The sequence below is a fragment of the Dipodomys ordii genome, unplaced genomic scaffold (genome assembly GCF_000151885.1).
Source record: "Dipodomys ordii isolate 6190 unplaced genomic scaffold, Dord_2.0 Scaffold5, whole genome shotgun sequence".
Classification (NCBI taxonomy): domain Eukaryota; kingdom Metazoa; phylum Chordata; class Mammalia; order Rodentia; family Heteromyidae; genus Dipodomys; species Dipodomys ordii.
Window position 1 is genome coordinate 27,847,234 of NW_012267221.1, and position 13,543 is coordinate 27,860,776.

The following is a 13,543-nucleotide window of genomic DNA, read 5'->3' on the forward strand; positions in this document are numbered from 1 at the left end:
ACCATGTAATTGTAACCCCTCTGTACGGTATTTTCACAATAAAAAAGAAAAAAGAAAATGAATAGAAAAAAAGTACAGAAATCAAATGCAGTGACAAAAGGGATTAAATAGAAAAAAATAACCACAAAAGAAGTAAGATTTTTTCAAAAAACAAAAACCCTTGTTTTCACTTCTTAGTCATCGCATTAAAGGACTGAGAGCCTGACTATGTTTGGGGAAACAGCTTTTAAAGTTATGTGTAATGCCCTTTAGAGCTCCAAGAGGCACTGTTAGGTATGGCGTAATTACATCCTCATTTATAGAAATGTGAGGATCAGAGACTTTAGAAGTCTTCTGTAGCAGAATTTGAATTTGCATCTTTAGTTCTTCCAAATAGTATCATTGTAAGATGAACAATATGAATTGATTACTCCTTTAGGAAGAGTGCTCATTTCTATTTGAATGTGAGATTGAAAAGGCTTAAATGCACAATAACTTTATAATACCAGTGTAACCACATTTTAAACAGCATTATTTAAAAATTTTATTAGATTTGACAACCTCAACAAAAGGTCTTATGGTTGGCCAATTGAAAAGATGCAAATGTCTCTAGCATTCTCAGAGCAATATTAGTAAAAAGGCTGCTTTATCTGAGCTACTTAATATATACATGAAATTTCTACTTAGACATGTAAAAGAAAAACCCATAAGAAAATTTTATGAAAGCAAAACTTGTCTATAATTTATTTCCAATGATATTTACAGTCAATATCAAATTGCTTAAGTATTAATTATATTCTGATTTCAAATATGGGTGTCAATGTTATAGACATAAACTTTGCACTTACATAGATTCAGCTTAGGATAACCTGAAGTTTCTTACTTGGAGATGAGGAAACATTTCTTCACTGTGTCTGTATGTGAGAAACAAAACTACCACAATGACAGGATATTGCATTTAACTTTAGAAAACGCTGCATTTGCTCAATATGGTGGTACAGGCCTATAATCCCACCTACTCAAGGAGCAGGAGAGGTAGGAGGTTTGCCATTTAAGGTTAGCAAGTATTTAAGGTTGGATAGTATCTGAAAAACATAATAAAAGCAAAAGGACTGTAGGTGTGGCCTAAGCAGTAGAACACTTGTCTACTAAGCTCAAGGTCCTGAGTTCAGACCCTAGTACTGCCAAAAAATCAAACAGAATGTTTTTACTTGCTTGTATTACTGTCTTGCCATATGAAGGACTATTGTTCTACAAATTCTTATTTGATTGACATTTGTAAGTATCAACAACCATGATTTTTTCCTCTTGAATTGGATCAATTGTATTTATTAAGGGTATTTGTGAATCAATACTATATAAAGTAACTATTTTCTAGCTTCAGTATGTTGAATGAGATAATCATATTAACGTTAATGTTTTCATAGGAACTAGAGGTAAAGTTATATTTTAAAGAATTCCCAGTAATGCTAAGAAACAACTAAATTTTGTTGTTTCTAAATATTTAAGAGATATAATATACATCTCATCATCAGCATTCAAACCATTAGCAATGTACAAGAGTTGAACATACACAATATTTTTCTTGTAGTAATTATATATGCTTGAATAACCTTGAGAAATAACCTGGATCTAGAGTTAGTACTTCTTATGGAAAATTCAAACATAATAACCAATGGATTGAAAAAAACCAACAGCTGCTTCTCAACCAAGATTTATTATGTTATTACATTGAAATTAAAGTAACTTCAAAATTCCATTTGGAGATAATCCTTTTTGGATTGCTATCTGTAAGGAATTTAAATGTGTGTTTATATTTGGAGTTGATATATGTGTACCCATATCTTAACAGTATTTTCCCCTTTCTACAGCTGTCTAGAAATCTTGTTTGAAATAAAAATCTTCTAATCATCCATTTTCAAACATTAAGTGGTGTTGAGTATTTCATCTGAAGGATGTATACTAAACACACTGTGTTGTCCCATCATTAAATTAAGGGAAGTTATTCTTCATTATCTCTCACTTATCAGTTGCTTATGGCATAGGTGCCATCAATAAGAGGTCTCTTCCTAAACTCATTCTACAATAAAACACCTGGTATTTTATGTATTACATGCATACAGATAACAACTCATACTGAAAAACAGGCACACACACACACACACACACACACACACACACACACACACACATACACACACATGTGTGCCATCACAATCTATAACTTTTGATCCAAAATGACTCTTATTCACTTACAAAGATGTGAATGTCATATGTCACACGCTACCACACAATTGTGATGAAGCCTACCAACAAAAATATCTTTTTATTTTAAGAAATCATGTAAGCTTCCAATTCTGTTGTCTTTGTAAAATGGTTCCATCCTTTTACAGATTTTTTTTTTTTGGTCCAGTCGTGGGGCCTGAACTCTGGACCTGGCCACTGTCCCTCAGCTCTTCAGCTCAAGGCTAGCGCTCTACCACTTGAGCCACAGTGCCACTTCTGGCTTTTTTCTTTTTGTTTATGTGGTGCTGAGGAATTGAACCCAGAGCCTCAGGCATGCAAGGCAAGCACTCTACCACTGAGCCATCTTCCCAGCCCCTACAGATTTTTTTATAGTGAGTTACAATCCTAACACAGAAGTATGAGAATCATGTGCCAAAAAAATGTCAGCCATTACTGAGGCTAGTCCTGAACTTTAGACTGTGATCTCGATTTGTATGTGTATTCTGTGATGCTTGGGATATTTAATGTGGTTTCATGATTTTATTTTTCTTTTGTGGTGCAAGAGATTGAGCCTATGGCCTTGCATATACTATGCAAGCACCCTATCATGTCCCGAGGCCTTCGTATTTTGTTGTTTTGTTTTTTAGACAGAGTTTTGCTATAGGCTAACTATGGACTCACGGTGTAGCCTGAACTAGTCTCAGAGTTGCCAACCCACTCCTTCAGCCTTTCCAATATTGGGGTTGCAGGCATATATCACCACATCTAGCACCTCATGATATTTTTAAAAATCCTAACAGTAAATTAATATTTGGGCAACATGGGTTTGAACAAAATTTAGAACAAGTTCTTTGCATATTCATTCACAACTCCTATAGGCAATTTAATGCCACTGCTTATACAATTATATTTACAAAGCCTTTGAAAGTACAAGTCTCATATTTGGATTTGTGCTAGATCAATAAGCCTTCTTTTAAGTGATAATGTACAATGGCACTATACTTTAGACAAGTGACATGTAGGACCAAAAATTACTGTTAAGATAATGCTTAATGGAAAAGATGAAAACACTTAGATTTAACATTTATATAATACAAAACAACTTTGCTGAGAAGTTTGAAGATGACTGTGTAAGAGTCACAACTTGTAGCTTATCTCGTAACTAACAAGGATATGATTTGTGAAATATTACTTTTTTAAAGTATATAGCCAGGAATGAATGGTGGTTCACACCTGCAATCCAGCTATACAGGAGGCAAAGAAGCCGGAGGCCCATGAGTTTGATGCCAGCTGAAGCACAGTTAGTGACACTCAATCTTGAAAACAAAGTAAAAACAAAATGGCTGAGGTCATGGCTCAAGTGGAAGAATATTGCCTAGCATGCATGAGATCCCAAGTCAATTGTCATAACCAAAACCCCCTCCAAAGAAACATAAAAAATGTAAACATATTTTAGCTTAGTTTAACAAGAAATGTTAGAAATAATGCTCGCAGTATGAGCCCCCCCTCTTTTTTTTGTTGTTGTTGGTAGTAAAGTATTTACACATGAGAATTCCATTCATTCTTCCAGTGCTACACCTTACCAACTAGCAGATCATCCACTCTGGGAAGAGAAGTGATATCACAGGCCAAAATGATTTTCTTCTACTCTTATTTAATTGTGTTAATTGTTTTACAAACAAAGCTGATTTGTACAATGCTGTCATTTAAATTTTATACTAGAATGCAAGCCCTAACCAGGGATTCTGGTTTTTCTATTTTTTTCTCCTTAGATCTGCTTTTTTAAGAGATTTACCTCTTTCAAAGCTCCCACAAATACCACAGGAAGCTGAGAGGTCAAGCAAGTGTGAGATGCTACAACTTCATGTCAAAGCTCTCTACTATCTATAACCAGTTTATAGGGAGTGGTGTCATGTTGCTTGTGTCTGCCATGGCCTATTTTACTATGGTTCATTTATTGACAACCCCTGGCTTTCTTCTGAATGCAATAGTTGCCGGTCTCTTACTTTTGGTGACCTTGCTATACTCAGTTTCAGAAGACATCTATTTATTTACTTACTTACTTATTTAGAATCTTTAGATGTTTTACTTGGAAAACCATAATACATTCAGATAACGTTAAGTTTTATTACTTTGCTTATAATCCTGAAACTTCTATTTTGTATCATATTCACTAGCTAGCACTTCTAAAGTGAAATTTCATAACAGTGATGAGAAAGCACACCCTTGCTTTGATCTGACTCTTAGGGGAAGTATCTACTCCATCACCACTAAATATAAAGCTAATGATAGCACTTCTATAGAGATTCTTTATCAAGTTTTTTCTATTACTAGCTAAGAATTTTAAAAAGTTTTTATAATCACACATTAGATTTTTGCCTTTTATTTCTATAATAATGATATCATGATATTTTTCTTCTTTTGTCTTTGGATGCATTGTATTAACTGATTTTTGTATTTTTGAACTTTGGTATACCTGGGTATACCTACAAGAAATTCCATTTCTTATTTGTATATTTCTTTTTATTTATTGTCAGATTGTTAATATCTTTTTAAAAGAGATTTTAAAAATTAAGTAGTTATACAAAGGAGTTGCCATTTAATAAAGCAGTTTATGACTACAATGCATTTTTATTGTAAAGTTTATGTACAGAGGGGTTACCATTATATACATCAGAAACTGCATACATTTCTTTGAATAGTGTCACCTCTTTTTCTCCGTTTTTTCCTTCTGACCTCCCTCCCCTACAAGTTGTATTGTTCATTTTTAACATAATGTCTAGTGAGTATCACTGCTGCATTAGTTGTTTTGTGGGTCAAGAGATTGAGCCTAAATCCTTGAATATGCTAGGCAAGCACCTTATCATGTCCTGAGCCCTTGTTGGTTTTGTTGTTGTTGTTGCTGTTTTGCTTTTTAGACAGAGTTTTGCTATGGAGTATAGGCTAGCTCTGGACTTGCGATGTAGCCTGAACTAGGCTCACATTTACTATCCTCCTTCTTCACACTTTCCAATATTAGGATGGCAGGCATGCACCACATCTAGCATCTCATGATATTTTAAAGTTTCTAACAGTAAATTAATATTTGGGCAACGTGGGTTTGTCCCACTATTTCTGTGCTTTCCCTTACCCTTCCCATCTCCTTTCAATATCTGACCCATTCTTCCCAACCCAGCCCTTCTCTCACTCTTCTTAATTTTGTAGCATATACATTGTGATTTGTTAATATCTTACTGAGGGTTTTTGTGTTTACATATTAAAGTGGAATATTGTTTTGCAGCTTTTGTTTTCAGTCTTTTAGCCTTTGTGGGCCAGCCAGGTAAATGCTTTCTACTTTGCATTTCCAGTACACGCTACTGATACCAGCTTGTTTCTTGAAAGGATACTTGTTTTGAGGAAAGGTGGCTCTGGCAACATTGTAGACTTTTCTGTGGATGATGTTTGTTATCATATTTCATCCTTTGACATTTTATTTTCAAAAGTTTTCATTACATAATTTTTAATGCTAATGTTAAGACAAAAGTATCATATTGTTGTTGTTTGGATCAATAAGAAATGTACTCATTACCTTGCTCATGTAATTGTAACCCCTCTGTAGAGTATTTTCACAATAAAAACCATTTTAAAATAAATTTTAAAAATTTCTTGGGGAAAAAGAAAAAAAAGGAGAAAAAGTGACTTCATTTTATTACCTAGGCCTTTAGCTGTTATTTCACAGCTATTGATATTTAACTAGGCTATAAATGGGGAAAGAGCCATAGCAGGGACCATCTGAATACAAATAGAAAATCTCAAATTATATAATTATTATTGTGTTGGGAGGCATTGGGAGCTGACAGTAAAGCTCAAAGGTCATCTTGACCCCTGTGCTCGCTTAAAGGCATGTACAAGGAACTGGCTCACTTAAAAGACACCAAGTGCCCAGGATTGCTTTGCTATGTCTGCAGAATTTGTTTTATATTTTCCTTGTTTTTCTGGACTATAGTAGAATGGCTTGAGTGTGGGGGCCCATGAGGATGCACCGTGCTGCATGTCTGGAACTCCCAATAATACCCAGGCTGCTCCCATGTTCTGAAAAGGACGACCTTACGAAATGCTGACTTTTATATATGCCCAGGAGTTAATTGAACTGCTTCAGACATTTCTAACTGTGGTGGGACTGATGTTTATTACTGTGCTAGGTGGGGATGTGAGGTAACTGGGACCCGCTCTTGGATCATGCACAAGGGCCCTCCCTATCCTTGTCTGGCAAATCTCGCCCCCCAGACTTGCCTGGAACCCCCTGCGTGGCCAATGCTATCCTTACCAATGTAATCCTGTTAAAATAACCTTACAGAGGAGGGAAAAGGATAACTAACTGGGAGGTGGGTCTGCCACTAAAACAAAAAAAGGGAGAATCTGTAGGGCACATGGGCAGCAAAGATGGCGCTGAGAGGGAGTTGAGTGGGCAGAGCCCGATTTGTTTACATTCAGTGTGTAACCAGCCCATGGAAGCTTAGGTGCGTGATAGGGTGTGACCTTGACAGTGATTGGTTCCACTTCCTCCCCTCCCATGCCACCGGCTCTTTTTTGCTTTAAAAAAGGCTTGCTCTGTGTTAACAAACAGTTTCTTCCTGCTTGACCTTGACTCCCTGCTGGGTCTGATTGTCTCCCGGGCTGAGAGAGGCTGGGGAAATGGGCTAGTAGCGCACTTACCTTTCTTTCATGGGACAGATGGACGAAGACCTGAAAGACCTGACATTATTGTTCTATTGTTCTATGGTTAATTTTTTTAAGATCACCCATTTAAAAAAATTGTAAAAGTTGGGCTGGGAAGGTGGCTCAGTGGTAGAGCGCTTGCCTTTCATGCATGAGCCCCTGGGTTCGATTCCTCAGCACCACATAAGCAAAAAGAAAAAAGCCGGAAGTGGCGCTGTGGCTCAAGTGGTAGAACACTAGCCTTGAGCTGAAGAGCTGAGGGACAGTGCCCAGGCCCTGAGTTAGGGCCCCATGGCCGGACCCAAAAAAATAAATAAATAAAAATAAAAAATTGTAAAAGTGATGTACAGAGGGGTTAAAATAGCTCACCCGATTTTTACTGTGCGAACTGGAACTATTTACTAACACACATTCTAATGTAAAATTCTTTCTACTCTCTTTTTCTTGAGGAGGATAGAGTCCTGATTTCATGGTACAAAAAGTAGAGCCAAAGATTCAGATTTTCTGTGAGCTGATTTACACAAATAAAATGCTATTGAACAACCACAACAAAAAGCTAGCTGGCCAAACACTCAAATTTTGAAATTAAAGACTTATTCATTGAGAGGAATGACACTTGGGTACATCATGCCATTTATAAATCTCTCGCCAACGTAAGAACATGAGTGTGAAGACTCATGGAAAAAGGCCAAATGACTACTTTGTGCTTTGTGTTGGAGGTTGAATTCATGCACAGCAGCTAGCATTCAAATCTCATTTCCTGTGATGGGAGCAGAGAAAATGAATTGTTGTTGCTTTTAGCAGGACACTGTTTCATTTAGTGAATGCAAATCCTTTGGCTTTCTGATGCAGCTCAAGATTTTGCTTATTATAAATGGAAAAGAGTTTGTTAAGCTTTGGCATTTGCATTGACATGCACAACATGAGAGTGTATTGTTTTCTTGCTTAGAATAATATTTTGTGGCCACACTTAAAATACTATATAGATACCAGGAATGTCAAAAGTTTCAGATGGTCATTTTTAGTAAGGAATTGTCACGAGTGAAGACAAACATAAAGTGGAACAAGATCCAATATTCTTTCCTTCCTTCATCTGAAATTCAAATGTTCTTAGGGTTTGAATTTGGCTTTGTAAAAATATATTTATAAGTATGCATGAAATGCTGATTTTATATAAGATCTGTTCACAACTAGATTACTGAGCTTGAGCTACAATTAAATGTTGATAATTTATATAATGCTTCAAAGAATTACATAAATTCTGGATTGGGATTTAGTCAGAAAAGTAAGATATCCACTTTCCAACTTGCACTTGATGATGTTTTTGCTTTATCATGTTTGCTCTATAATGTTCAGAAGAAACTGTGTATGGTAGCACATGCCCTTAATCCTAGTTAAGGTAGAGAGGTGCTAAAAAGGTCATCACAGCTTGAGGCCAGCCTGAGCAAAGTTAGCATGAGAACCTAACTGAAAAATGGGAAAAAAAAATAGTTAAAGGTGCTGGGAGCATGGCTCAGTGGTAACGTGCTTGCCACATATAAGGCTTTGAATTCAATTGCCAGTACCAAAAAGCAAACAAAATAATAACATAAGATAAATAAAATAGTGAGGGGCTAGAGGTAGAGTGCTAGAGTGCTTGGCCAAACAAGTAGAAGGCCTTGGATCTGATCCCTAGTACCACTGGTACCAAATGGTGTTAAACAGTGATCCTGGATTTTCTCTTTTCACTATGGAATCCAGGAGCCAGCACCTATTTTCAAGTTTGAATTTCAGTTAGAGCCTAGTGCAGAGGATCTGGAGGGCTAACACATAAGTTTCATAGGTTAAGTGGAAGGGTTTGATGCATGGCCCTGACTGGAGCTTGGCTTTCTCCGGTTCATGTCCATAAGAACAAAGAATCCTCTTTCTCTTTTTAAATTTTACTCCCCTAATCCCTCTAAAGAAGTGATGTAGTAGGGGAGGGAAGGGATAGTAGGAGAAAAACAAAGGAGGGGTAACAATGCTTCACTAGAAATGTATTCATTACCTTACTCATGGAACTGTAACCCTTCTGTACAGCATCTTTACAATAAAATAAAATTTAAAAAAGAAATGATGCAAAACCAAACTAGGTTTATTTTTGTTTATTTCTGACAACAACTCAACAGTAAAGTATTTATTGAGGGAGACTCGGCTTTGGGTGCTGGGAATATAATAAAGAGGGCTGTCAGGGATCATGCTGGCAAGGAAGAACTGGCAGTCTAGTGAGAAGAGGCAGATGCCAAGCCATGGGATTCTGATACCGTGCATTAAGGAATGTGGCATGGGCTAAGTGCTGACAGTGCACACAGCAGGAATTTTGCACTGGATTTGGTTGGGTCAGAAGGTTTCCTGGGATCCCAAATGGAAGTAGAGAGAAGTAGGAGCTAAGCCAGAGGAAGACAGGATGTAACATAGTAAGGAAATCCCAGGAAGGAAGGGCTGAAGAGAAGAGCTTTACAGATTGCAAACCTGAAGTAAAATGTCGCTTTCATAAGGATGAGAGGAATCAAAGGGATAGAACAAAGGCTGCGAAGGGAAGGACAAATTCTAAAGGATCTTTGTACCATTTGAGGGAATTTATATCTATCTAATCTCGAAAGCATGAGCTTCAAATGTTTTAGATAGTATGACACATTCATCAACTCAAATGTAAAGATTCCTACACAAATTTCTCCTGCATATGAATGTGAAAAAGGTATCATAAAATATTTACACATCTTTTTATTGGAAAAGTCAGAACTAGAAACAAAGTTTTTGCCTTCTAGGAAGCTCAAACTGTAGTTTTTGCAATTTAAATATTTATTTGCATTTTAACTTTCCTGTTGGAAGTATTTTGATACTACTGTTCAGAAATTTCTCCAGAACTAGATGTGTATAAATCATGTATATATCTTAAAATAAAAACATTATTTGAATTTCCTAGACATATATAAATGCCTAAGAGTATATATATGTATATGTGTGTGTGTGTGTGTGTGTGTGTGTGTATATATATATATATATATATATATATATAAAACCTAAGAATTTTACTTGCTACAGACTAGCACTGTACTACTTTAGGTCACAGCTCCACTTTTGGTTTTCTGGTGGTTAATTGGAGATAAGAGTCTCCGAGACTTTTCTGCTTTGACTGTTTTGAACCATGATCCTCATATCTCAGCATCCTCAGTAGTTAGGCTAATGGGCATGAGCCACCAGTGCCTGGCAAGCTATTACCTTTTTAACTAGTTTGTCTATAAGAATTCTTTGATCAAGATAGAATTCTTGCCAACAAGAGAAATCATGCATTTTCTATGAAATTAAAATATAATTAGAAGAATTTAACTTATCCTTCTTCATTATGGTGTGAATAACCAATGAATAGCCCAGGTATACCGTACATTTGAGTTTTATTTATATATACATTCATGTGGGGGACATTTTACTAGTCTTACTTGGTCATAGGTCATGATGAACATCCCCAAAGTAGTGACATTAACTGGAATACAAAAGGTATAGAAAACCAGCAATTCACAGGTTCTACCAATCCCAAAACATAAATACAATCAATCTCCTAAAATTGGAAAGAAAATCTCAACAAAGTAATAGGAGAGACAGTATGAATAGTATGGAAGAGGATTTGTTACCTTGTCCTGCTTACCTGTTTGGATATAAATAGCTTTCACTCTTTAATTTCTACCTGGGCTATAGCAGCTAAGCAAGATAAAAAAAATACTTGAAATTAGACCAAATTGATAGGAGTGTTAAACAGAATATGAGATCCATAATATACTGTGTATGTAAGTTTTTAATAGGCATGTGCCAAATTTGGAAAAAATAATGTTTCATTTTTTTTAACTAACTTGAATATGCAGCACAAGAAAGAACATGCCAGAAATTTACTTGATTAGACATTTCACATACCCAGATAAACATTCAGTAATATTTTAATATCAACTAGAATATATCACATTTAAATATTTTGATTATTTGTAGACAGTCTTTCAGCAACATAATTAATTCCTTCCCTTCTTCGAAAATCTTTAATAAATTATTCTTTCAACTTAAGATTTTGCCCTAGTCTGACAGACTATGTTTAAAATTTAAAACAGCTGCTTCTTATCTTTAAAATAACCAAAAAGATGATCTTCCTTTCTGAATAATGCATTTCAGAAAGGCATAGAACATTTGTCAACACTGCAGTGATAATTATTTTTAAAAGGCTAAAATTCATCTTATAATACATACTTTTGTTCTATAACTTGCTAAGTGTATCTTCCTGAGTTTAATATCGTCTTTAAAAAGATGCACTTTTCAGAAGTTGGAATGAAATTTAAACTCCAATCCACAAAAATATTTCCTCCCAAGGGGATAAGTTGGAAACTTTATATCAGCAAGAAACAACATTTGAAAGAGAAATAATGATGGGAAGGGGAAACAAAGGAGGAGGCAACAATGCTTGATAAGAAATGTACTCACTATCTTGCCCATGTAATTTAACCCCTCTGTACAGTAGTTTCACAATAAAAAAAAGAAAGAGAAATAATGGACAGCGGTCCAATGGGATGATAAATTGTATGAAATAGTATCATTATCTTTAGTCTTTCATGAATGTTTTCCATTTTTCATATCATTGAAAGACTAAAAACTTTCAATTGCCCATGAGGTAGACAATGAACCCATTTTCTAGATGGGAAACTGAGGCAGAGAAATGCCTTACCATAGGCTATAAAAGTGATCAGCAGCAGAATCAAGATTAGAAGAAGGGGGACTTGATTGAAACTGTATACATGGATGACTTTCACAGATCAATGGAATGATAGGTATAACGTTGGTCTATTCCTGTACAGTGTGTTCCATCTTGCTATTTGACACACACAACTAAGAGAAGATTGCAACTCCATTTAAAGTTGACATCACATATATCTTCCAGTGTCAAACCCAGGAGATCAGCATGAGAAGGGATATTTATAGTGACATCCTCACACTTCACAATGTAGTTTATATAGAAACAACATAGGAAGCATTTTAGTAAATAAGATCAGTACATTAAAAAAAACAAAATTAAAGAATGGCTAATGGAATACTAAAAGTCACAACTTCAACATTTCTACTGATATGCCCTACAAAGCAATATATTTTAAAAGCAATATTAAAGCAATATCTAAAGTGATATAATTTTAAAATTAGCTAATTTTCTGTATGCTATGTGAACATATACATTATTTTTAAGAGAGAATAAACAGCATACAAATCTTTTGCATAGTATATTGAATGCATCTTTCTATGAAATGTATTTTTATTCACTGCACATAACTTATTCACATTACATTAAACACTAAGCAAAATATATTACTTCACCTAGCAGTAATATTAGCCAAACAAACAAAATGGTCAGGTAGTGAAGGTGTCATAAAATCATTCTAGTGTCCTTTAGGCTCATAAAAACAAAGTCCATGGATGTCAATCCCGCAGTTACTGGGTGAGTAACCAGTACATTAGGGTCACACTAACATAGATGAAGCACAGCATAATCCAGTTTATTCTTGTGATTGGTGGCCTGAGGTTACCTGTCACATGGAGGCTGATATTGGAGGACAGAGTCCCACTGGAGTTTTGTGCCTGAGCCACATAGAGGCCTTCGTCTGCCTTGCATACCTTTGGAATGAATACTGAGTGCTTTGTCTCCTTGTGTAAAACCTGCAAGTGCCCATCTGTAGACAATTTCTGGCCCTTCTTGTACCTAAAGCAGAGAGTCAGTTTTTAAAGTCAGATCATTATTTATCCACATCACTTCAAAGTTCATGACTATTGCTTATTAGACTCATTCATACTGTAATATTCTCTAACAGTAGCAAGAATTTTGTAGCAACCACAGTTCCCAGTGAGGTGGTTTACCTTCCAAGCGAAGGTTGGCAACTGGTAGCCAGAGAGTTACTTTGATTGGTTACTTCAATTGAGTTCCTTTGATTTTGAAAAGTTAAATATGTTAGCAACACTTAGCAATTGTAATATTACACATGAAAGTTCAGCTGTCAAGCTGTAATTTTAAAAATTGGCCATCTGGTTATACTCGGTCGCCATTGGCTCATGATAATCATTACCTGGGCTAGAAAACAGTGCCATCATATCTGGCCTGCTTTCACCATCCTGCAGCCATGGGGCCATTGCTCTGATTCCATCCTGGAATCTGGACTGAAATGAGACTCATTTCCCCTTCTTACCCATAGCACCAGATCCATAAAGCATTACAATATGCTGTGCTAAAGGAACATACTTATACATTGTTTCTTGGTTAAATAAACTCATTTAAGTAAGTCTTATGAATTGATTTCATCAGAAGATGATGACCACTTCTCATTACAAAAGGTATTTATATACAATTAGATCTGTAGCAGTAATGACATATTTCTAAATGTTTTCTGTGAGCATGGATACTTACCTGGATCTTCTAACAAAGGAAATAATTGTTTTCTTTTGTGTAATCTAGATTCTTGTTAGTGTATATACATGTTCCTACACATAAAGATGGATGGAAAACTGAATAACCTTTTCATACCATTGCCTAAATAAGTTTACATTTTTTGCCCCACAAATACATGGCTCAGTGATAGCCATTGTCAATTGTTAATTGACC

The 13,543-nt window shown here is 35.6% G+C and overlaps 1 protein-coding gene across 1 annotated transcript in view; it reads right to left on the minus strand.

Moving 5' to 3' along the window:
• Window positions 1-12,279: 12,279 nt before the first annotated feature.
• The window catches only part of Ccdc141 (coiled-coil domain containing 141), a 159,808-nt gene continuing 158,544 nt past the window's right edge, over window positions 12,280-13,543 (minus strand). Inside the window, exon 25 of the mRNA XM_013028181.1 lies at window positions 12,280-12,649. Coding sequence (XP_012883635.1) covers window positions 12,382-12,649 — 268 coding nt within the window. The 3' untranslated portion in view covers window positions 12,280-12,381. The remainder of the gene's footprint in view (window positions 12,650-13,543) is intronic.